The 26,323-nt window shown below is 39.6% G+C and overlaps 1 protein-coding gene and 1 pseudogene across 1 annotated transcript; both read right to left on the bottom strand.

The window, feature by feature from the left end:
• Positions 1-363: 363 nt before the first annotated feature.
• Positions 364-6,837, bottom strand: LOC122324764 (secernin-2). The gene is made up of 9 exons (XM_043219421.1): positions 6,706-6,837; positions 5,200-5,362; positions 4,861-5,042; positions 4,575-4,774; positions 3,335-3,550; positions 2,205-2,370; positions 1,966-2,134; positions 870-1,032; positions 364-787 (listed from the first exon to the last, which is right to left on the bottom strand). The coding sequence occupies exons 2-8, from the start codon at positions 5,359-5,361 to the stop codon at positions 880-882; spliced, it is 1,248 nt and encodes a 415-aa protein (XP_043075356.1). The 5' UTR covers position 5,362; positions 6,706-6,837; the 3' UTR covers positions 364-787; positions 870-879.
• A 2,888-nt stretch (positions 6,838-9,725) lies between these two features.
• The window catches only part of LOC122325469, a 17,157-nt pseudogene continuing 559 nt past the window's right edge, over positions 9,726-26,323 (bottom strand).

Here is a 26,323-nt window from a genome sequence, read left to right as displayed (position 1 = left end):
TAAAATAAGCATCAATTTATATTAAGAAGCATACTAAGTAAGGGTCTCTCCAGCGTATTATAATTAGTTTTATAATTTAGTTCCCATTTTGATTTAATCATTTTCATGCATATTAGAAATGAGCACGGACAGAGATGAGCACATACACAAAAATAAATGAGCATTCCTCTCGAGAACCGATTTCCATCTTTCTAATAAAAAAATATTAGCGAGCACGCCTTTTACGTGATCTAAAAAAATATTTTAGCTTTTCGTGTTTTATATAACACAACAGCATATTTTATATCCACAGATAAACCTGGTCACGGCAGTTTTCTGCGCTTTCCTCGGCCCGTGTTTCAGTAACAATGAAGAAGCCAGACATTTTGAATCATGAAATTTTATTAAGTTTCTCCTGGTCTGGTAGCCGAGCCCATCTCTTACAGGAAAGAACAGTGTTTTTTCCTAACATCTCTTCTCTCACACATCTACCCACAGCACACACACACGCACACACGCACACCTTAGTAATCTATCACAAACCTGTTAATGTGATGCGTATATGACCGCCCTGTGCGACAGTTACACATGATTATGGTGATCCACTCGTATGAACAGCTAGTGTGTGTGTTTTTATTTATTTTTTTAAGTTACAGTTAGTGTGGCATGGACATCACAATTAGTTTGGCATGGCATCAGGGGAACTAGGAGAGCAGGATTCGAGCAGGCGGGGACCTGTGCGCTCTGGACTGTCTCTCTCTCTCTCTCCAGGCAGATCAGCAAGCACTAGTGACATTCACAACGACAACTGCAAAACAGCCACAAGTCACAGGCAACGTCAGACGGTGGAAGTCAAGGTGCGAGAGGTACGCTGACGTTTCTCCGTTTACCTGCTCCGTCTCACTGGTAGAACTTGATCTCGGCGTCCACGCAGTCGAAGAACAGATCCCCGAGCTCCTGGCCCTGTATCTCGCCCCGCAGCATGGCCTCGATCTCCTCCAGACACTGAGACTCCAGGAACCTCATAGTCTCCTGCAGGGAGACCCCGGCATCCTGACACGCACAAACACACAGGGAACACGACAGAGTCGGTGCGAGGGAGGTGCTGGCATTATATTTACAAAAGTAATGTCCACTTGTTCGACCTTTTTAGAAAAAATACGGGTCGCAGCAAGGCACTTGGTAGCGAATATAGCCAAACTATTGCTGTTAGAAATAAGTTTTAATAATATAGTAATATATAATATAGTATCCTGTTTGAATAATACAGTCTCAAGATATAATCAAAATCCATGTTAAAAAAAAAATCTCTTTATATCCAATTTTACAATTTTGTTGCCATAAAACAATCTAAAAACTTAAAATTAAACCACGCTCATTTTATGCACACCACTTAAACGTTTATTTTATTTTATTTCAGGAAATCGAGGGACTATTCTTCTTGGATATTAGCATGAATATCCAAGAATCCTTAACACTCCTTTAAACAAGCCTGTCAGAAAAAATTAATTTGTGTAAGTTTGGTACAAATACAGCCGTGCTGTTCATGACTGGTTTTGTGGTCCAAGGTTACATATGAAATTATGACATTTAAATGTTTTGTGATCAAAGCTTAATTTTATTGTGGGAGAAAACATAATGCAATTCAAGGATACTTGACAGATTTGCAAATAAATGTCCCTTGAAATTCTGATGCATCATGTTTGATTCTCACATTTAACATTTTGACATAAAAATGACGCATGCACTTGCTAAATTTCATTCGTTTCAATAAAAATGTGCTTTTTACATTTACTTTAGAAATCGCAGTAAGATTTCAAATCAAAAATACACATGAATCGTGATCGTAGGTTTGGTGTAATAGGTTTTTTAATGAGGTTTTTGAAATGCGAGGGATTACGCGAAGGATGTGTACCCCTTCACTTTTAATACCGGACGATTCCTAGCAGATTTTATCAATAAAAGCGTCTATTTTCTCAGACTTACAGGACTGGTCAGTGCCGTCTGGTGGGCTTTGTACAGCTCGTGTTTCCGGTCCACCTGGCGCTGGAACCGGGGCTGCGTCCTAACGGGGTCGTCTGGGCCGTACTGAGGAGACCTCACCATGTTGACGGACCTCACGCTCTCCGAGAAGATAAAAGGCTTGAATACAGACCTGCAAGAGAGTCAAAGTGTGAGGGCTTGCCCTGGAAATGCAGGTGCGGGCTGACGTTTCAGGGTCACACCTGGAGGGGTCGGGCGTGGCAGTGAAGAAGTGAACGCAGGGCATGTCCGGGCTGCGCGGGAGGATGGACACCATGCTGGCCGTGGTACAGAAGCCCTCCGAGTCCATACAGATCCCGCTGGCCTTGTCCCTCAGGATGCTCATCATCACCTCGGCCGTCACCGAGCCTGTGGAGAAGAAGAAGAAAAAACGTGTGACAGGTTAAATCAGATATTAGAACAACATATGAATACAAGTGACACATTTTAGGTTACATCGGTGTGCTGTATTGCAAATCGCACAGATAACCATTCAAAAGATCGGAATCAGGAAGATGTCCCTCATGCTTATAAATACTGCATTTATGCAATTTATTCCCGTGACGACAAAGCTGAATTTACTCTCTTTCGTGATTCACTGGCATTCAGAGAGTTCAAAAGAGCACGATTTATTTCAAATGCTGTACAAATCTTGTCACTTGTGATCAATTTATTGAGTATTGTGTAGATTAGATACTGATCCTGTAAAACGTACAAGTCAGAGTGATTGTGTAATTGTGCAATTATGTATTTGATAAAAATAATGAAAAAGAGGCATCCGGTGCGTACCCCAAAATAAAGAAACAACCCATTCTATTCATTTTAATAATAAAACCAAAAAAATAAATAGCATATTTGTACTATATAAAAATATATGGTACAAATTAATGTATTGTAATAATTATAAGGCATTGTAATATCATAATATAATTACAGGAGCAGGATCCAAGAAAAAAAAATAAAAATAAAAAGTTACATGATTTAATATAAACGCTACATAGTTACATCCACCACATTCAGTACATAAAATACATTGTTATGTATTATTTTTTGTAAATTATTTGAAACCGCAATAAATCATAATATTATAAATCAAAAAAGTAATAAAAAATCATTTTAGTCATCCATGCTTTTACTAATGAATTACTTTAAATAAGCAATACCTGCAAATGCAGTGTCTAAACAGTAGATGGCAGTATTTAGCATTTTATTAATAAATGCACTCAAAATAACGCAGAAAGAGTAAGGAACTCTGCATCGTACCACAGCCAAAACACCTAAACACAGCACTGAGGTTCCCTGAAGTACAGGCCGCTCCTCAGTGGTGACGTACCGTGGTGCTGCTGGAGCAGGGCTGTGCCGCCCTTGTAGCGCCGCTTGGCCATCTCCATCCTGGCGGGGGGGTCGTCGGGGCTGAAGACGGCAGAGAAGCTGAAGTCCCCCTCTCCGCTCCACCAGCCCTGAGCCTGAGCCACAGCACGCAGCTCGGGGTGCTCCGCACAGATCTCCGTGCCTATCGTCAGCTGGTTAGAGATGTTCTTCACTCCCTCTGGAAAAACAAATAACATTCGCCTTATTTTTAGACATGAATCTTTTTTTAAGATATAAAACTATTATATCAATACGTTTTTTCCATATGTACCTTTTGTACAACTGAGATATATAATATGGGATTCAAAATTTAACAGCCTGTAGATATAGTAAAAATACATAGATATTATTATTATTATTAGTAGTAGTATGTATGTTAATATTACAATAAAAGGTTAAATGTTAATATATTGTAATTATTATTGTGTGTGGAAAAAAACTAACAAAAAACAAATCAGGGACATGGTTTGAAAAGGTTAAATGCTCCTGAAATAAATAGTTCATGGTGAGAGTAAAACATGGTAAAACTATAGTAAATAAAAATATATTTTATATACAATTGTATGAAACATTTTTGTGCATTTTTCATAATAATAAAATTAAACTTCTGCATTTTTTACTTAAGCATTAATCTGTCTAAGGTCTTCTTTAAGAGGCCAATTCATAATTACCAAATCAATTAGTGTAATGTTAACTGTAGCTGTTAGTTAGTAGTTTATTATATAATGGAAAAAAGAAAACTGATAGAATAGAAAAAAAAGCTTTTCTTCTTTCTATGTTGTATTAAAAATTAAATCAATTAAAAAGAAAACAAAAGATTAGAGAAGCTACTTTTAACTCTTTTTATAGAAATCAATCAATAAATTAATAACATTGACACAATGCAATCTCTAGCTCCTTACTCTAAACCTACCCATCAGAACTAACCGGCCCTCACAAAGATAAAGTCATGGGCAAAAATATCGGCAACCTCCATTTTAAATTTGTATTATCCAACAAAATATTTTAGTTTTTCTAAATAAAAAGATCAAAAGGGTTAACAATGCAAATTTTCACAGCCTTCTTTGACCATATTTACCAAGGGTGCTGATATTTTTGGCCATGACTGTGGTTGTACAAGTGCACACACACACACACACACACACACACACACACACTTGTGAAAATGCCTTCACCACTGACCATGAATCATCTTCCCTCACCCGTGACTCTCTGTGCAGCCCAGAGTTTCCCAGCAGTCTCCAGGACCCAGGCTTCCTGTCGGTCCACCAGTAAGAAGGTGTTATGGTAGCTGAAGGGCTGGGCGGTCTCTCTGCAGGCTCCGCCCTGACCGTGCTGCTCCAGCAGACCTGTGATCACACTCAGAGCGGCCCGTGCGCTGTCCCCGCGCTCCAGACCCAGCCTCAACACACACACAATACACATCAGCCGATCAACTTGGAGACCGGAGAGCAGGAAGATAAAGACGCTTGCTTGTTTCTAGCTCACCGAACCAGGTCCATTCCCAGCAGAGCCTCTTCTGGATCCACAGGTTCCTTGGTCCAGACCGCCTCGTTCCCGATGCACACCCCATGCTCATTAGCCCCCATCTCAGCCCCCCAGAGCCAAGCGGGTCTGCTCAGAACAACCCCATGAGTCTGCTCTGCTTGAGGGATGGATATGTATGTGCACTGCACGGAAAAGAGAACCACCTGTCAATCATCCATGGGTTGGCTACAACTAGAAACCTCATATTTGAAGGAGAAAATATAAAGCGTATATTGAAATGTATTTATGACGCAATGTAGGTATTTTAGGGAGACCACTCAAACACAGTGAAAAAGTCACCTCCAATGTAGATCCGGGAGCGTGTGAGGATGCTGGGAAATACACCACCTCCTGCACCTCATCTCTCGGCCGGTCAGAGTTCTTACCAAATATCACGTAATCTTCTTTCGAACCCGGAGGCAGAGATACAAAACAGTCACATGACCGAGGCGGTTCAGCCATCCTATATCAAATCAATGCGTAAGGATCAATGCGGCGGATTATATTCAAATGACAATAACACAGCTATGCACAGTGGAAAGGACGGCAGCATAAAATCATTTAAATATGACACGCGCAGGCTTAGATACTTTGTCAAAAAAAAGGGTTTTTTTTTTTAAAAATCATTAATAGCACAAATATATTTTTAATTATTTTATTTTACTTTAAGTAAAGCTCAGGTTCCATTCAAATATTTTGTCAATTTCTTAAAATAAATCTATCAAAATGTAATTTTTGGTTAACAAATCTTATTACTAAGGACTTTATTTGGAAAACTTTAAAGGTGATTTTCTCAGTATTACTTGTTTTGTTTTACACCCTCATATCCCAGATTTTCAAATATTAATGTCTAAGACAAATGTATTAAATACTAAAAAAAAAAAAAGAAATCAATGGAAAGCTTATTTATTCAGCTTTTAGATGATGCATAAATCTCAATGTAAAAAAATTTAAAAAAATCCCCTCGTGACTGAGGTCCAGAGTCTCGAATGTTAATAATTCAAATCCTTCATTCATTTACATCTGGAATTAAAACACTGACAAAAACCCAAAAGGTAAATACAAATATTCCAATTGATTCTAACATAATACAGGAGCACTAATAACATTTATCTGAAGCACTAACATTTATTTAGAAGAACAAAACACAGGTAGTCTGATTCTGCAGGCTTGTGGTCAAAGGTCATTTTCATGGGTTTCTCCAATAATGATGACTGTGCATTAAAATAAAAAAAAGAAAGAAAGAAAGAAAACTCTGTGTTCGGCGTTGGAGTCAAAGTGCTTCTTTAAAATTAATAATAATAATAATAATAATGATGATGATGATGATGATGATGATGATGATGATATGTATAATATATACAATAATAATAATACATACATAAAATACATAAACCCGAATATTACTAAAAGCTAAAAGCGCTGGATGAAGTGAAGTTGTCCGTGAGAGAGCAGAGCCGAGCGTGTCGTTAAACGTCCTGCGCTGACAGGAGTGCTGAGGATTACTGTAGTGTTAAGTCTCTTATCGCCTGACCTCCATTTCACCGATTCTTCAGCTCCGATCTTCAGGTGCACAACTCAATCAAGCTGCTTTTAAACAGCCCCGAACGCGTCGTTTTAGATTTTAAGATCTGATAGTCTATCGATGGCCTGCGTCTGATAACGGATCGTCAATCTAAACATGCAATAAAACTCGTGCGTTAAAATTAACGCGTGACATCCAGGTGCACACTTCACTTGGCTTTTAAAGGTGCTACTCTAACAGTCTAGCGCACGTTCGAGTGTATTTGATGAAGTTATTATTACCTTAATAAGCTCCAGATCGGTCAGCGAGCCTGTGGGAGGCAGGGCTGAGACTGATCAACCTGCTGCGGCACACGCTTCAAAATAAAAGTCCTCTCGCCAGCGCGACTGCCGACTCAGTGAGCTTGATCTGTGAGAGGCGGGGAAGAGAACAAGGATGCGAACGATCAACCCGCTGCTGAACACACTTCAAAATAAAGGTCCTCGCCTCCACTCGACCGATATTATTGAATGGATCCTGTGACTAATTTTACACACTGATTACAAAATAAGTGTCATTTTTTTAAATGATATGTAATGGTGTATTAAAAGAAATATTATTTGTGAGTTCATTTTGTGTGTTTGTTTTTTTCTGGGGCCTGAAATAAAGGAATTGGGGCAATACTGATGAATAAAGAATATTTTGCTTCATGTATTTTTGGCTGGTTTAGGTCTGGCATGGATAAATAAATGGCAACAAAACAAAACTGCCAGCAGGTGGCAGCAAGTCCCTGTTTTAATAAAAAACATATTGAATCATTCAAATCAAAAGATTCGTTCAAAACGAATCAGTTTCAGTTATAAACAAACAAGCGCCTGCGTCCCAGTGTGCACGTTATCCATCTTGAATACTAAGTAATATTAGTAGTTTTGAATACTTTTTAAGGAGGGTGGATAGCAGGCAATACAAATTGGGGCGCAGTGAATAAGTTCATCTGAATGGACGGTTGATTCACTGGATCACTCGATTCTTTCAAAAACAGATTCATTCAAGGAACAGAACACCGTGTTGCTCTGAAGAAGTACATTGTTAGTGCAATGAATATAAAACAAAAACCCATACATGGGTATTTTTGTTTCATTTCTGGAGTTGTAAGACAGCTGCATGCTTTTAGATTCTTAAGGGGCTGTTTAAATGGGGCGTCTTTTGCCAAAACACTTCTGATAAAACACTAACTTTTCAGAATGCCGCTAGCGCACCGCGGGTCACGTGACAAGACCCAACCAATCAGATTCATTCTTTCCCGTAACAACATTGAAAGCCTAGTCAAAATAAAGAAACTTTTAAACTCTTTTTAAAAAACTTCATAACCATTCTTGCGCAAAAAAGTTTTACGTAAAACAAAATTAATAATCCAAAGGGGGTGGTGGGGAGGATTTATACTAGAGGACTTATCATAGTTTTTAAAATGTATATAAATAATTTTTTTTACATGGGTTATTTTATACAAAATAAAATGCACATGCTAAAGACCCACATTTCTTACATCCTTTAATGGGGATAAGATGGTGTAGTGTAATCAAAATAACAAAATAACTTTTTACCAGTAGATGGCTGCAGAGGTTCACTGTTTGATATTTGACCAACTAAAAGATATCTTTTAACAACTTTTTTTGTTGGGATTCATGTCTACATACTATGAAATCACAATAATGGCGATAAAATTACTTTTTTGTCAAAGTTTAGCATTTTTTGTACTGAAAGAAGTCAGTTTTTCAAGTAAACTAAATCAAATAAAACATTAACAGTTCTTGCATTATGTGCATTTCTCTGAGACGCATCCAATGCAGGACACACACACATACACACAAACACAAACACTATAGTGTGGCAGTAATAACGCACTCAATAAAGACAACAAAGTGTTTTATTTATAAATTCACAGTTTCTAATGGCACTACACTGCTGTAGTTACAACTGAAAAAACAAAAAAATCAAATACTGTGCAGTTCGTCCTCACAGATTACGAGATTTCATTTGGGCGCCACCTAGCGGACGTTTAAATAAATCAGGCATCCGCCACTAGAGGGCGCCGTACTAAGGAAAGCCTGGGGCGAAAAAGCACTTGTACAAGGTGTGGTGTAGAAAAAACAAAGGCATGTGGAGTTCTCCAAAAAGTGCACAGGAGAGACACGCAGCAGTCTCTGGTGTACTGGAAAGAGTCATCAACATACACACTGATGAGAAAACATCCACTAACTCCACAAGCGTATATCAGTCACCATTCAAAAAGGAAAAAAGTAGTGAAACATGTATCATGGAAACCACAGAGACGGTCCGTTGCACACCATCCTGATCTTTCCCTTTTTTTTTTTTTTTTTTTTTTTTTTTTTTGAAATTAGTGATGCGAATTCACATTCTCTAACCCCCCCAACCCCACCACCAGTCTCATTAAAGGTCAATGACGCGATCGCGCATGCATGAGAAAACACTTACAATCTTACAAAACACACAGAGAAACTCCACTGGGATGTCGAATGGTCTCTTGGGTGCATTAAAAACAACTAAGAAAGCAGCGAACACACACACGCACGCATATAACGGAAAGTGTGTTAAGAGGGACATGGAGTGTGTGAAGAAAAGATGCTGGACACACACACACACACGCACACAATCTTTTACAGGTACATGACAGGTGAGGACAGACCAGGACGGTTGCTTTGCTGGACTCATGCATAATATTTGCACAACAACGAGAGCTCGGCCGCTTTTACACTTCACCTCCAATCCAGTAACCCAAAGCTCGTCCGAACAGATCCAGCGAGGAAGAGCGAAGCCAGAAGCTGTACATGTCTACGATCGCGTTAAGAGCATCGCAACAGGTTTATCTGATGTGTCGCTTGATTTAAAAAAAAGAAAGAAGGCAAAAGTGGAATCCAGCTTTCCCAAATCAACAGAACAGGAAGTTGATGTCCGTACCACTTGTGTGTATCTGTAATATGGAGGTCGGAGGGCCGCTGTATTTCAGATATCACATGACCGTGATCTCATAGAGCCCGGGTCACATTTAAATAAATAAATACATAAATAATTACCACTAGAATAACAGAATGTCCCCCACAAACTCCCCGTGTACATATAAAGCGTGAAAAATGTGTCTTTTTTTTACTACGGCTCCATTGAACATGAAGATGATGAGCTGTAAACATACTTGAGATGCTGTTGGGTGCGTTGATAAATGTTATGTATGTATGTATGTGTGTGTGTGTGTGTGTGTGTGTGTGTGTGTGTGTGTGTGTGTGTGTGTGTGTGTGTGTGTGTGTGTGTGTGTGTGTGTGTGTGTGTGTGTGTGTGTGTGTGTGTGTGTGTGTGTGTGTGTGTGTGTGTTCAGGCCCAGCCTGGACTCAATGGTCAAACTAGATTGCGATCTGAATAGCAGAGAAAGAAAAGTTTAATTCAGCATAGACTGGATCTGTTCTTCATTCAGCTCTGTTCACTGGACTGAAGTCCTGTGCTATGTGACATCACTGGTCCCACAAACCAATCACAGACACCGACTGGTGTGCAGTCACACACACACGTACAACAATTAATATCCAACGAGGAAGTGAACGAAAAGAGCGAGTGAGAGCATTAAAAAAGACGGAGACCTGAGGGTCATGTTAGCGTAAAGGAACACGATGAATGCTGTGGGTCTTTCATCTGGAATCGGCCTAAACCTCTGGTCACGGCGCTCTACGACATCAAGCCAAGCCTCGTTCATACTTGACAATGTTCATCAAGTCAGAGCTTCCCCAGAAGTATAAAAAAAAAACTTAAAGGGAATAACGAAACGATCCTGAATGGGTAACAAAAAAAAGGCACGTAACCAAAGTTCAGAGAACCAGGATGTAGTGAAGATGGCGTCAGGATCAGCGCTCGCAATAAAATCTCGAAACGATGGAATAAGAAAAAAAAAAGACGGCGGCGTGAAAACTCAAACTCGTCCGGTTACAGCCGTCCTCCCGAAAGTGGCCACGGCCAGGTCCGCCTTTCCCTTGATGAGCTCCTCCAGCGCGGGCATGACGGTCACAGGAAGCGGCAGTATGTCTCCCACGGCCCGGGCCTCCTGCTCGGCGTTCTTGGACTTGCGGCGCTTCAGAGACCTCTTCTCCATCTTGCTCTTGGCCGGGGGGGGCTCGCCGTTGCACAGGGTGGGGTCGTGTCCGTTCACGGAGGGGGCGCTGCTGAAGGACTCCTCGGACAGCGTCGAAGCGGAGCTCTCCGAGCTGCCCTCCGAGGCGCAGTCCCTGGACGAGCAGGTGGAAGCGTAGCCGTTGCACGCTGACGGCAGGAACTGAAGAGAAGGCGATGATGATGATGATGTTGTTTCACCGTTGCACCTGGGCTCAGCATTAACGCCCGTCACTGAAGGGACCGAGGCCCGGAGCGTCTCCACTCGCTCCCCTCCTTTTGTCTTGCAACGTTTCTTCTGAAAGACACAAACGGGGAAATTATTGAATGTCTAAATGATGCGTTCTGAGTGGTATTTAAACACCTAAAGCCACGCTAACCGTCTGCTGAGTGAGTATAAATATACATGTGTGTGTGTGTGTGTGTGTGTGTGTGTGGAAAACACTTTAGCAGACACTGAATAGAAATCAAGAAATTATAAAACACCACAATCACTATGATCACGTGATGATACTCATGAGGGCAGAGGACACGAGGATCGCTTGTGGAAAAGTTGAGGCCTGTTCACACCAACATAAGTGTTTGGAGCATTTGAACGAACTTCTGTAAATGCATGCAGTCCCTGCAACAATCTTTTTTATTGCGAGCTGCTTTAAACTCTTTCCATCACAGGGCAACATAACCTGGCAAACCAGGACTCGCTTTATTGGTCCAAATGCTGATTTTTTTGGCCAAGTGACAGCAAACAATGTCATTGTTCCCCTAATCATTTATTTCATTTAACTTTATCTGTTTTATGGAAAACAATTTAATTCACGAAAAATAAAACCTAAGTGGTAAGTGATTTGAAACAAAAACAAAAAAAAAAAATTATATATATATATATATATATATATATATATATATATATATATATATATATATATATATAATTTCTATGTCTACTTAGTATAACATTTTATTTATTAAAAGTAATTAAAATAATTAAGGTGAAAAAAACAACACTACAAAATTAAACAAAAACTATAATAATATATTAATTGTATTTAAAAGAAAACTGAATAGAGAAAAAAACACCACAATGAGTAAAAGAATCTGAACGGTTGTTTGAAAACATGTAAATACCATTTAACTTTTTAGCAGTTGTGTACTTTCACTTTTTTGGTTTTTGGTATTGGTATGAACAGACAAATTGCATGCAAAAAACACGTTTTTTCAAGTAAAAACATCAGTATTGGTCAGAACAGGCATTTACTATTAGATCCAAGCTTAAAGGTTATAAGTTATTCTTCAGCGAACAAGCTAAACCTCGACTAAAACCCAACTTAAGTAATTATTTTTAATAAACTGGTCAAAAAGACAAATCAGTCTGAAACTCGTGCGATATTGGTTTGAATAAAATATTATTAAATAGGACCGTTACAGACTTTTCATTGTTAGCATACATTAAATTAGAAATGAACCACGACTCTTTTGTACTTAATTGAGATCAAAGCGATTACCGATTGGGTGCAAAAAAAAAAAAAAAAAATGTAGTGTAAATAATTATGATATTAAAAATCAGTTTTTGTTTGTTGTTTTTTGGAGTATAGAGTTAAACGGGTTGTTAAAATAGAATCTAAATCCTCAGTCAGCAGAGAAACGATTAGCTTCACGGCCTGTCAGACAGACTAACCGGAGAGAGCTGCGTTCCAAAACACTCACTGCTTTTCAACACTTACTAATAAAGCTTTTATGCAATTGATAGCAGTTTTACAGATTAGTAACCTAACTGGAAAATTGGAAAAAAAGCCAAGTCGAGATCTGCTAAACAAGCAGTGAGTGGTTTTGAAACCCTGCCTCAGTCCCACTACCGCCATGAACACACAGCGGCGAAACAAACTCCATACCTTTTTCTCTGGAGAAAACCTTAGAGGTTCTACAATGTACAAGTCATCAGGACCTACTAAAGAGGGGAGAGAGGGGGCAGGTTAACGGAATGGTATGGCAAACAATAACACAAGCATGAAAGCACTTGCAAGTAGTAGCACGAGTTACAAACAGACAGCCTTCTTCACGGGTGCAACTGTTCTTTAATTGTAATCTGCCCTTTCGTTGCCAACAAAGACCGCTTGTGGCAATAACGGCTGCGGCGCCAATTGTTTGAGATAATGCTGTCGTTTGCATGCGTTTGAGCATCAAGTTTGATTTGCAATGATAATCTGTAGTTGAAATATTTGTAACCCATTAAACCCACATTTTTCCACTGTTACTACTTGCAGATGTCCAACATGTGCCAGCCAAAAGCATCATGTGCTAAAAATATCCAACCTCTGCCTTATGAACACGAACCAGTGATGAGCTCACGCACTCCACACACACAAAATGCTGCAGCAAAATGTGAGAGTAAAAAAAATATATAGCGGGGAAAAAATGGAACAAGAAGCACAGGAGGATCTGGCACTTGACGTTGTGAAGATGGTTGAGTTTATCTGGCTGAATTAGCATGTTTTCATATTAGTTGTCTTTTTAATCACATTAATTACTGCACACATCACTTACAAATAAAATTGGAAAATTCCCCAAAAAATAAGTGTAGTTACTGTTAAATTTTCCTACTTTTTTGCACATTACATTTATATAAAATTAAATTTAGTCATCTAACAGACGCATTTCTACAGTGACTGTAAATTGAATTTTTTTTTTTTAAATATTACAACATTTATTACATATTATTATTAAATATGGTTAGGGTTAAATATTAATTATTGTCAATATGAAAAGCCATTAATGTAATTTTTAATATTATTAAAAATATTTAATACTATTAATCACATTTTTAAAATAAATTACACCCAATTAAACGCTTAATTTTGTTTTGGCTTGAAAAGCAAGCAATTTTTGCTTATTACCACTCATATCTGATCAGACTGTTTGTGCCAGACATGAGGCATTTACTCTGTGGACATTCAATTACAAATCACACTTTGCTTCAGTTATAGGTCACACTGATATTGAATTATCGCCAGGCACTGTGGAACTAGTGACAGCTGGACCCAAAACTAGACCAAGCTGTAACGTGATCTGTGTGGTATTTAATACAAAAGGCATGATTTTTCTGAGAGCAGCAGCCAAAATGAAAGCAAACAACTTAAGCCACATGTTAAGTGGGAAGGTGTGACGTTAGCAGGCATTATCCGAGCTGAGAGTCTGACTGAAAAGACAGGATGTTAAGAACCAGAGCCGAGCGAAAACGATGTGAATTACATGAGAGAAGGGGAGGAGATAGAGAAAAGAGAAACAGACAGAGAGAGCTCTGGCATCAATGCTCTCCTCGGGGTCAAAGGTGACTCTTACCTTCTGATGTGGGCAGCTGAAATGACTTTGAACGAAGCAGAGAGGACAAGAAACTCTCCGTTTCAGACTCATATCATCATATGAGGAAAAACACCTGAGAATGAAAAGGACGATGCTGAACATACTCTGCATGCAAGTGTCAAAATACAGGTGAACAAATGTACTGCAGGAATGTTTCTGTACATTATACATAAAAATAAAACACGCACAAAAAAAAAAAAAAATAACTTTATATTTTAATATACTTTAAAAAATGTCATTTCTTCCTGTACTGCAAAGCTGAATTTCACAGAATCATTACTCCATTCTATGGTGTCGCATTATCCGTCAAAAACAATTGTAATATGCCAATTTGAAGAATCCTTTTATTATCGTTATTGGAAAATGGTTGCTTTTGTAGATGTTCTTGTATTATGCGTTAGAGTTGTGCACATGTAGTGTGTGTTGTGTCCTACCTCTTAGGGCTGGGGTAGTGGTTGCTCGTGGGAATGGTTGAACTGGTGTTGTGACTGGCGAAGCTCCTGCAGCACTGCATGCACAGCAGCAGACCCAGCGTCAGACACAGGATCAGAGACAGCACCAGGTAACTCTGTCTGTCAGACACCTACAACACACAGTACACAACAGCTTTTGAATATGAATATACATTATCGGGTGGGATAACTTTAGACGGGCCGGGAATGAGACGATAAATGCATGTTTGCAGACCTCTCGCTGTAGCTGAGCAACAGTGACAGACAGGTTCAGCATGATCCTGGTAGCGTTCTCCAGCTGGCTCTGTAACATCTGTATAGACTCTGTCTGTTTCTGGTCCTAAACACGCACACACACACCGTTACAAACAGTTACCACATTATCCTTGTAAAAAAAAACACTGAACAAGCTACAGTTGTCCCCAAAGACGGCAGTTTTCTTAGCCAGAAGGTGTTGAAGTACATTTTTTACAGCATAAAGTGCAAGTGTTAGAGGGATATTTGATAGATAAAAGAAAAATATCTCAATAAATAAGTTAATAAAGGCCCAGCTGAGTGACTGATAATAACCTGCTCTTCTGCGATTCTGGAGGTGTTCTGCAGTTTGATGATGGTCTTGTTGAAAGCCCGTTGCATCTCCTCCATCTGTTTACGATACCTGAGTAACAGCAGAACCGATCAATCGAACAATAAGGCCCATAACGGTAATTTTAGGTATGGTGGCATGTATCTGTGTGTTTGTACCTTTGGCTGAGCTCCTCCAGGTATCTGCTGCTGAGGGACATGTTCATTTCCAGTGCTTTAATCCTGTTGTTCAATCTCATGAACACCGATTCCTTCTGGTTGGATCCGTGCACCTGATTCCCATTGCCGTTTCCATTCCCGTGGCCCATTTCGCCGAATGCTGCTGTTCGCGTAAAAAACTCTCCAGCGTGTGCGTGTGCGGTAGCAGGATGTCGTCAACGGTCTCCTCTTGTTGAGACAGAGGCGATTCAGAAAGCTCTGGCTGGGAAGCCACAGCCCTGTGGTGAGGATCTTCAGTCTTGACGATATCCGAGATTCTCCGGCAGCATAACAGGAAGTTCAGTAGGAGGTGGGATATCGGGGCGGGCGCAGTGTGGTGGGCAACGGCTGAACTGTCTGCTCTTTGGTGGCGACGGGAGCTCCAGTTTGGGAAGCTCCATCTCTGGGCTGTGGGGTTCAGTGGTGGTGGTGGAGGAGAGCACTGGGAGAGAGGAGACGGCACTGGGAGAGGATGCTGCTGGCGCTGCTGGCGGTCGTATGGGTTTCTGGGATGTCCACCAGGTACTGAGGACGCTGGTCCACGGGCTCACCCGTGGGTAGGGACTCTGGGATGTTTTGGGTGGGGGTGTCGGAGAAGCTGTGTGGGGGAAGGGTGGAGGTACGGCTGGGCTCTAACAGAATGGTCTCAGGTGGGAGCTCCTGTTCTGTGACAACAGACTACTCGCCGCTAGAGGACTGAGGCGGAGAAGCCACCGTTTCTGTGGGAGAAATCCTCTCGGCTTGTGCCTGAGATGGTTGCTCTGTTTCTGGAAGTTTCTCGGAGGCCGCAGGGGCTCTTGGGTTAGGGTGGTGTCGGGGAGGGACTGCTGTGGGGCGGCTTGAGTATCTGCATCGGTGTGTGCGTGCTGTGCTTTATGACGGCGGTCTCTACGCTGGCGCTGTAGTGCTAGTGCTGCTGAGCAGTAGCAGTAGAAGTGTTCGTGCAAAGACGCCAAACAGGACAAAGTGGAGAGGTGGCCGCAGTATGTGACGCTCTCCCGCTCCCACCTCTCCTCTAGCCTTTTCTCCTCCTCTCGCTCCTCCTCCAGCAGGGTCACTGTTGGCTGGGTGGCCTCTTCCTCCTCCTCGATGAGGATGACGATATGCTCTCCTCAGGGGAGGTTCTGAAGAAGCCTCAGGAACAGGAACCTCTAAGTCCTCCTTTACTAGAGTGGGATCCAGCTCAAGAACATCCAGCCTGAAGATACCGACAGAGAATGTTAAGTTCTCAAATCTCTTGTTTCATTTTCAAACAAAGTTGCATGATGATTGCTACTTAGTTATGAGCACGACAACGTAAGCTCCTCAGTTTACTGCAGAACTGAAACACCTCTCACAACTCAACTGCTTGCATGTTGACTTTCTTTTAAAACACAGTTCTGTGTTTTGCTTCAATTATTCACATCCAATTCCATATGACTTTAAAGAACAATAAAATAAGATATGACCATGACAAGGAATATTAATGAATGTGGGCATAATTGGACAAAATAAGCAAAAGACATTTAAACCAAAATATGGACTAGATAGGAATAGGAATAAGGAAAAGGCCCAACAGGAAAAAGACTTTCAGTGGTGGCAAACAAATACTAGTATTTTTACCATGGTTTCAGTCAGTTATTTCTCTTTTGCTGTAATGAAACATTAGTTTACATTTCTAAATATTCACAACAGCCAGTCAGTCTGTCTGGAATGACATGAAGAGACAAAACAGACTAAATGCAGAAGAACTATGACAACATCTTAAAGATACTCCCAGAAACCTACATGCAAAATGTACAGTACTGAATTTAGAAGAACCAAAAAAAAAAAATTATGTGTTGGGTGTAAGGGTGTAAGATTCATTAAATGAGAGAACTAAACATCCCAATTTGATCAAGATTTTAGCTACCACCAATATTTTTACTATGTTTAAATGCCCTCTACATAATTCAGCAGACTGAGTCGGGACTCTAAGCCTGGTTATGCGCGGCAGCTACAGTTAATTAAAGTTTTATAAGCTTGTACTGTATTAGTGAAAGGATTCAGTGGTTGATTTGGTATGTAAGCAAACAATTCAAACCAGTCTGTGCTGGAATACGCTGACTAGCTTGGGGCTCAGTATTGAGCAAGCAGTTGGGGTTTTAATATGATGGAGGAGTAGTGTGTGTGTGTGTGTGTGTGTGTGTGTGTGTGTGTGTGTGTGTGTGTGTACACGAATGAGACTCACACGAGAGGGCTGTTCTGTAGGTTCTGGCATGAGTGTGGTTTCTGTTGACGCCTGGGTGACATTTTCTGTCCCAGAGGAAACGTTTCCTGAACAAGATGAGAGAAAGAACAAATTTTGACAGTGAAAAAGGAAAAGGAGCATATGAACATTGGTTTCATAATGCCGTTCCTCAACACAAAGAGGGCTATTGTTCGGAGAAAAGCACTCAAGATTAAATACACAAACAAAAAATGTGCTCTTAACTAGCAACAGGTGATGATCTTGAGAGCATGAAATTATATAATGCTTGGAATGGTTTAAATTTATCCAGACCACCAAGGGCATAAAAAAAAAACCAATGGCATTTTCAAAATTCTTGTCTTTGAGACAGTAAAGATTACATTATCTAGAAAATGTGAAACAAAAATGGGAAGTTACTCTCTAATATGCATGTTGGCAAACCTATAAGTCATGAGGAAGTAGAAATCATCTTAAAGATTAGAAGGACACCTGTAACCCTTATTAGTCGGTTTTATTTCGTGTTAAATAGGGGACATCATTTTTACCCACCTAGTTTTCTGAAAGGCAGGTAACCTATTATTACCAACTGCGCATTTCTTCAATTAAACAACCAAAAATCTTTCAAAAGCTATTAAATGTAATAGCTGGCTAAAAAAATTACTGTTAAATTGACAAAGTGCACAAGGATACGAGTCTAAAAGACAAAACCTGTCATTATGTTCACTCACAGCGAAATAACAGTTCATTTTATTGGTATAAATTTGGTATAAACCGTGAGGTTTTATTTTGAATGTTTGGCATTATATCAGTTATCAATCACCATTTTTGTCTAGATATCAGTATTGGACATAATAATAAATACATTAAATAAAAAAATAAATAAAAAAAAACCTTCAACCACAATCTAAAAAAATACTAGATAAAAAAAAAAAAACTTAATATATACTTTCAGCCATCCAATCGACTGCAATCTCTCAAGGGCCACAGTAAAAATATCTTGTTAAACAGACTTTTCTCTTTTAGACTGCAAGTCAGACTGTTTATGGTAATGACACAGTGAAGCAGGGTGTTTTGAAACTTCACTTCTGCTTTTAGGAAAGCCACATGCGTGTTTAAACAGCATTTTGTAGCAGCTCTTTCTGGGGCCTGCATGCGCGCACACACACACACACACACCCTGGGAGAGTCTGATGCTGGCAAGCGCAGCTACAGAACCCATCAAAGACATGCTTTCACTGCCAGACCTCACAGTTCCAGCACTGTTGGCATGGTTACAGCCCTCACTAGTCACAAACAGCTGCCAAGCAAAGAGGAGCAAATAAGTGGAGTAATTTCTTAGTAAAGACTCAGGACAGGGTTGTTTTAATATCCAAGAGCAAAGCAGAGATCAGGTCCGTACCTTCCATTTCAGCTCCGTCCTCCAGGTCCGTTTTCCCTCCAAGCACGTTTGCTGCAATGTTGTTTACCATGTTCAGGATGGCGTCTAAAAGAAGCCAGAGGAAAGTTTTTTAAAAACAGTCACACAGTGTCAACACACAGGCTAAACTGTTTTTTCTGAACTTACGCAAACCAAATACAATGCTCTTAAAATACAATGACCACTGGCCAAAAATGATGAGCTTTGAATTATTAAAGACAATCCACCAGTATGCTTATTGCGTGGTACAACTAGTAGAAGAATCTATCTTTTGGTAAATGTCATATGGTTAGTTTTTCTTATTATCATCATTAAATCCTGTTATGAATACTGCCACTGATTAGCATTAGCATTCTACTGGCAACTGTGGAAGTGCATTAACCACAATTAATATACTTCTCCAAGCTTAGCCTCCAACTAGGAAAGGGATTTATCAAGAGGGTGTGTGACGAAGTACATTTTGACTTCACAACCTTTATCATGGATTTTCAAAACACTTGGACTGAGGCAGAGGGCACGCCACTTCCTTGAAATCTACAGTTACTACATTTTTTTGCCAACCGTAGCTTTGAACAAACCGAATATAAATCAACGGGATTGCCGTGGCGAAGGTTAATCTGTGCAACGCGCAACTAACTGAACTTCTAACGCTGTTATCCTCTTCTGCTCGTAGTTTAGCTTTAAACCATTAGATTGAAATGATCGCCTGTGGGCATCTACAGACAAATATTCGTGAAATACGGAGGAACAGCACATACTAGTGGCGGAGCCCAGCAGATTCTTCGATGTCTTGTCCTCTGAGGGCAGGTAGCCAGGTGGGTAATCTGTAAAAAGACGTCTGGAATTAAGACAACAGCGTTAGCCAATGGACACACATAACGACAACTGCCAAACAGAAAACAAAAACCCGGTCTTGTGTCTGACTTAAGTTCTGCCATACAGGTATCTATTTATCATTAAAACAGTACTTTTTAAGCTTTCTGTAGCTTCTCGTTTTAGAGAGATGGTCTCACCGTAGTCTTCATCCAGATACTGCTCTTTCTGACGTGTACTGAGAGTCGGCTATTTCATCATACTCCTCCACCATACTGGTGCCAAACACCCTGAAATACACAAAAGATGCACATGAGCAACACAAAAATTCAAGTATTAAAAAAAGGATTAAAAACATGGGAGGGAGTGTTTATGTAACAAGAGCGTTGTTCCTGTATTATCGTAAAAAGAACAAACAGACCCTCTAAAGACAGGAGACGGTCAGAAATATTAACATAAAGCCCACTTTTATCATCAGCACAACTTATCTCTGCCGTCCTACAGAACTACTATAATCACTCTGCCCTTTTTCGGGTTAGTGGGGTCTTTAAAAACATGTTTTATAGGCCCCCTTCAATCCCCTCAAGGACCACGCGTCTGGAGGAGATAATGGCAGCGGAAGAAAAATAACTAGAGATGTTCAGTGAAATGAGCAGACTTCGAGATCAGATGGAAGTAGGAATTTGGAATATATGTTACTCTGCAGATTCACAAGGGCTGCCACATGATACCTTATAATACAATTTAAGTATCATGTGACACAATGACCAGAGAGTCGCTACTTGTGATTCTCAGTTTGAATTTGTTAAGGTCAGAAGTGGAAAGCTAACAAAACGTTTCATACAAGCGTGCAAAGGATTTTTTTATTTTTCATCTCTATATCTGGCTGTAGTGTCTTGGCTTGCCTTTCCCAGTACATACAGTAATTTCCCTTACAGTGGGACAGTATGCCTCTCATAGAGCGCAGCCCGGCCAGCCCCTTTATGGAAGCCTCTAACTAAGATTAAATCTCCTGCCAACGCAAACGGGCCTGGACAGGAGCCTGAGGCAGGATAGAATTTTGGCCTCTCTCTGTATATCCATTTTTTTGTGTTTTTATATAAAGAGACACTTTATATCATGAAGCGTACCAAAAAATGCATTAGAATTAAAAACATACCTCAAGCAAGTATGCAAACGCCCTGTTGTACATACACTACCATTCAAATAGAATTTTTCTACAATAAATTGATGACAACTGATAAGACATTTATGACGTTATGAACTTCAACTGTAAATAAACGCTGTTCTTTAAACAAATGCGTGCGCTTACACAAAACTATTAGACAGCCAACCATTTTCAATGCTGATAATATTTATGACTGCTGATGAAATTCAGCTTCACCACCTCAAGTTGCATTTTCAAGTTATTTTTTATATTTATTTAGGTTTTAACTGTATTTTTTGATCAAGATAAGATTTAATGCTGAGTGCAAGAGACACTCAAAACTCTAAATGTATTTTTGAAATGGTACTGTACTAACATATCCTTTAAACATCAACTTGTGAGCATCATTTTTGTCCCTTTGAAAATCAATGACGTCAAGGTCATGTCTGTAGGGTCATTCCCATTCTTTTCAATTAACATGAATTAAAACACACCTGATCAGGCTGAGCGGACAGAAGTGTTCAGAGCCAAAGTGGGAGAGTAGCTCAACCTACAAAAATACAAATAAAAATACCGTATGAACACACTCAAACAAATCCATACAACAAAACAAAGGCTTATTTTAACAAATGTTCAGTTTAGTGATGTCCCAATAATGTCAAACATTATCAAACAGTGCTGGAAGTATATGCAAAGCATGATGTTTCCATGTGAGTGTGAGAAAATATGCATTTGTTTTTAGATTTAATGCTTTAGAGTATGCTAGAGCCTGCCACCCAAGCAGCACTGTCTGTAAGATCTAAGAGAGAAGAGCGCTAACCTTTATGTATTTGATGAACATCTGATGCAGGGAGGAGAAGACAGGAGAAAGCGGAAACAAAGAAAAACAGAGGAAAATCAGTATAAAAGACTCGATTCATGCTGTGGCAAGTATTTTGAACCGGTCTTGTTTGCTCTGCTTTCGTGGCTCGAGCAGCAGCACCATTGCAGCAGAAAGCCAGCTGAGCCAAAGGCTGTAATTAGGAGCACAAAGTGGGAAATACAGCGGAGGAAAACAAGTAAACAAAAACACAAATAATAAACAGCACAAAGCATGGCAGAACAGGTTTAAGGCAGCATGGCGAGGTATCGTGGGACTCCTCAAATAAATCACTGGCAACTCCGGGCATGTGTCACGGGTAATAATGCTAATTATTTTTTTTCGCGGTTTGTCTTAGCAAATGTCAAAGTGAATGTGAGCTCTGCTCGACGCGTTTCAACCCAAGCACAGATAAACCAACCTTGCATGCAAATCTCTAAAAGGCTGTGAATGTGTGTGCGTGGTACATTACACAGAGATACAATACAGTCATGAGACTCTCGGGCCTGAGGGAAGGGCACGGCTTTCCTCATATGTCTTAACTTTGCCCCCTTTCTCTGCCTCTTATTCGGTCCCCTTAAAAAACACACTTTGTTAATATAATGCCGCGTTATTTAGATCACAGGTGGCAGAACAATCGTGTGTGTGTGATCTTTCCTAAGGTGCTCCACGTTTCAGACGTCACAGATTATAGACATACAAGCTAATGACATCATGCTCGTGTTTAATACTTTGATGCTATTAAGTATTTAATGCTTAACGCGCACGCTCTATCCCGATATTCTTTTTCCCAGTTCATTAAACAACCTTTTTTTCTCAGCTTAAATTCGATTATTTATCAACCTATTCCGCTCATCACAAACCTGGCTTTTCTTAGTGGGAAAAATACTGTACTGTGCACTGCCTTGCAACAAAAGCGGTGATGAACGCCCTTCTAAAATTTCCACTCTAAGGAAATTTCACTCTCAAGTAGCTTTGGCTTTTAACTGCAGTGACTGGCACCACTTTTACCTTGACATATTTGGCGTAGAGTTGCTCGTCCAGAGGGAAGCTTCTGCACGTGCGCTCATCACGGCATGAAAGGTGCCCAGCTTGATCCACTTATTGGTCGGATACCTGAATTTGAGAAACAATTTTTTAAAGAAAGGTTAAGTTTGTAGTTTATATAACGCAGTCTCCCCAACCAGGCACATAACGTGAAGATGTGGAATGGCAAACGGATTCAACCGCAGCATGTTCTGTATTTAATGCGAGGCTGTATTTTGGACAAATGAGATTTAGTGAAATTCAGATTTCACATGGCAAACCAGTGAGATGCGCTGCGGCTGGCCGGGACAAAAACCAACTTCTGCTTTGGAGACCAGTCAACATACCGCATTGTGCCTGATCAGGAGTGGGAATACTATACAGCTATGTGAGTGATGTTACCTGTCACTTATGGACACAAGGAAATCTTTGGTGTAGAGGAGAACAACTCGAAATTTGCAATATCCAGCTGTTTCTAACCTGGATTGGCTCACAGAGCTCAATAACAAACCTATATTTGAAAGAAAGATAGAAGAAACAAATGGCAAGTTATTTTCATATTAAGAAATGTGCTAACACAAAAAAGACAAACAAAAGGCACAGGAAAAAAAAAAAAAAAAAAAAAAAAACTACTTACAAATATATTCTAGATGCAATGACATTTTCTTTTAAGGTTTTGAAAGCACTTTTTTTTTTTTTTTTTACCTACACTTGTTAATTTTAGAAGTTTTTGCAATCCAATCATATTAATATTATATGCAAGTCTTGCTGCACAATTATACTTTGCAATCAAGATCATTTAATCACAATACTGAGAAATGGAATGATATCAGCTCATATATATCAACACACTCTAAATTATGGAATGGTTAAAACTTTTATGATAAGAGCTAAAAACAGTATATGTAAATGTTTATGCATTTATTCAGGGGAGCCACAGTTTCTTAAATTATAATTGAGATTCCTGTTTGCATTCTTTACAGCTTTATTTAGTGTGACTACAGACTGGCTGTATGGATACTTTTATTTATTTGTTTAAACAATATAATAACACAACAGGTGATTACGCTTTAATTGATAGAAGCATAAATCATGATTAAAATACAAATAATCATGCAGCCCAATCTGTAATTCCCTCTGGCTATTAAGAGGCCAAAATAATTATAAAATAATTAATAAAATGCTGTTTAAAAATAGGTCACTACAGGTCATTTCTAACATACTAATAGTACTTTGTCAAATAGCATTGACACAACTAGTGTAAAATGCACTTCTTCATTGTCTCAGAGCAGTTGCGTAGTTCTTTCTCCCTCTTTTTATCTGCAGTGACTCACACTAGATCTTGGTACTGCAGGGGTTCAGCATGTACAGATCCATATTCTCCATCAGGATGGCAGATGCTCTGAAAACAAAACAAAGACAAGCGTGCAAATGTTAGACAATTGCCGATCTCAAACTAATCAATAACACTGCAGATGCAGAAACGGTAACGAGCAATTAAACGATTGTCCTATTTATTGTGAAAATATTCCTTCTTTCTTTTATCTTCTATTCGCCTCATATGCTGTTTTATGTTTTCTGTACCTTTTGGCCTCATTGTTGGCTTCTAGAGTAGATTTTTTAGCTCTATATCTGGTTGGTGAAGCGTAGGGGTTGGTCTTGGAAATTCTTTTGACCTTTTTGACTGGATGAGGGGCTGCCATTAGATGGGGCTGTGCAGAGACTGACTTGAAACTAACATTAACACGTTATACATATATCACCAGTCTAATTTTTTCACGCCTTGGATCAGCTTTTGGCCTAGTATGCGAGTATGAAGGTGTTGGCGTAAAGTGCAGTTTACGCTGTCTAATTGCCAATCATACAGAACTGACAACAAAAGAACAACTTATTTTTATATACGCAAGCAGTATGCATGTAATTACCATTCGTAACAGATTGCTGCATTTTAACTATCAACAGCTACTATTATGACTCCACGCGAAGACCTTTAGAGGAGAAAAAGCTTATTCATTAACGCTTGTGCTGATTATGAGCGGGGCAAAAAATAACCTGAAAATGCGACTCAACATTGTGTGCCATAAAGCAGAGCAGAGACGTACTCTCATTTCAGATTTGATTTGGGAAATTTGTTTCTTTTTCGAGAAAGTTCAGGGTCAAGCGCAGCCCAGGCTATGAAATAAGACCGATCCTGGACTCAAAATATTAAGGAAAACTAAATCAAATTCCAGTTTCAGTCTTTTGATTCATGGCGCTGCTATAAGCTTCAGATGAACCTGCAATTACTTGGAGGAGTTGCTCTTTGAGAGCTCCTCTGGTTTTATTGTGTGTGTATTTCTGTGGATGCCACTCAATGACGCATGTATGCTCAACTAACGATATCTTTAGCTAGATGTGAAAAAACTGTCTAGCTGATTTTTTCCTGGAGTATTGAGCTTAGTCTAGCTACATTTGTAGCTGTGTAATAAGCAATCCATTGATAGCAGCTACATGCAGTATTCTGGGTTGCGTAACAGTGACTGAGCTCACTACTCACTCACAAATGTGTGCACGTGAATGTGAAAAAAAACACATACACACAAAACATACACAAACGTGATTATAACGTATTATAAGCAAGAACAACAAAGGACAGGATGACAGAAAGAACTAAAAAGGAAAGAAACGGGCTCTGTGAAATCAAGCAGAAGAGTGTCCTGAAGGAAGTAAGTGAGAGTGTACTGATGGCCAAAGAAACACGGAGGCAGCCTGATTCCACTCATTGAACACGCAGCTCCGTGAGTGTGTTCTCACTTTTCTTCTCTTCTACTCCCACTACTTTCTTCTTCCACCCATCAAAAGTGGGGATGTCCTCTTTACTGGGCACAGGAGGGTTCGCTGCTCCCTCGTGGTCCACCACCTGAGGGAAAAGAAGAAGAAGAAGAAAAAAGCAGCACATTTTTATTACCTTCAAACCTTCCTTGGCCTTATAAACTGTAAAATGCAATTTTTTCTAGTATTTTCATTTCAGCAGCACAGCATAGATAGCTACAGCAAATGAATGAGATTAGTTCAGAATCTATAACTGTAATTGAAACATCAGCATATATTATATTATATTATAGTACTGTCTGAATGCTGAAAGAAAGAAATCCATCCTGGATCATGTGACACTGAAGACTGAAGCAACAATGCATTTAATTTCAAAATATCTAAAAATATATTTAAAAAAAAAAAAAAAGCTGTTTTATTTTGCACTAATAATATTTCACAATATGACTGTATTTTTGTTCAAATAAATGTACTAAGAGAGACATTTACACTTTGGCATTATACATTTCTTTTTCACAAAGGGTGGTCTTTCCTTCTACATGCCCATCACTTTCTCTTTTTCTCATCTCTCTCATCTCTATCCTCTCTACGTGTCAGAGCCTAAATAGCAGCGCTGAGCGAGCAATTGTTGATTAAACATTTACAAGGCTGTCCTGTGGAAAACAAACATGCTTGATGCACTCTCTCCTCCACTCTTATGCATTCTCTTCCCACTTTCATCTCTCCATTTAGGTGTATGTGTCAGAACAGCTTTACGAGAGAGGAGGGGATGTGTTAGCTCTGGCAGATCTCTAACAGCAGGGTGTGGAGAGGCTCAGCGTAATCAAATACACAAACCCTTTTCACTCTCTACATAATAGGGGCAGAAAGGTA

This window comes from Puntigrus tetrazona, chromosome 20 (assembly GCF_018831695.1).
Source record: "Puntigrus tetrazona isolate hp1 chromosome 20, ASM1883169v1, whole genome shotgun sequence".
Classification (NCBI taxonomy): domain Eukaryota; kingdom Metazoa; phylum Chordata; class Actinopteri; order Cypriniformes; family Cyprinidae; genus Puntigrus; species Puntigrus tetrazona.
Note: the sequence above shows the minus strand (reverse complement) of the source record. Positions and strands in the feature narration are given on the sequence as shown.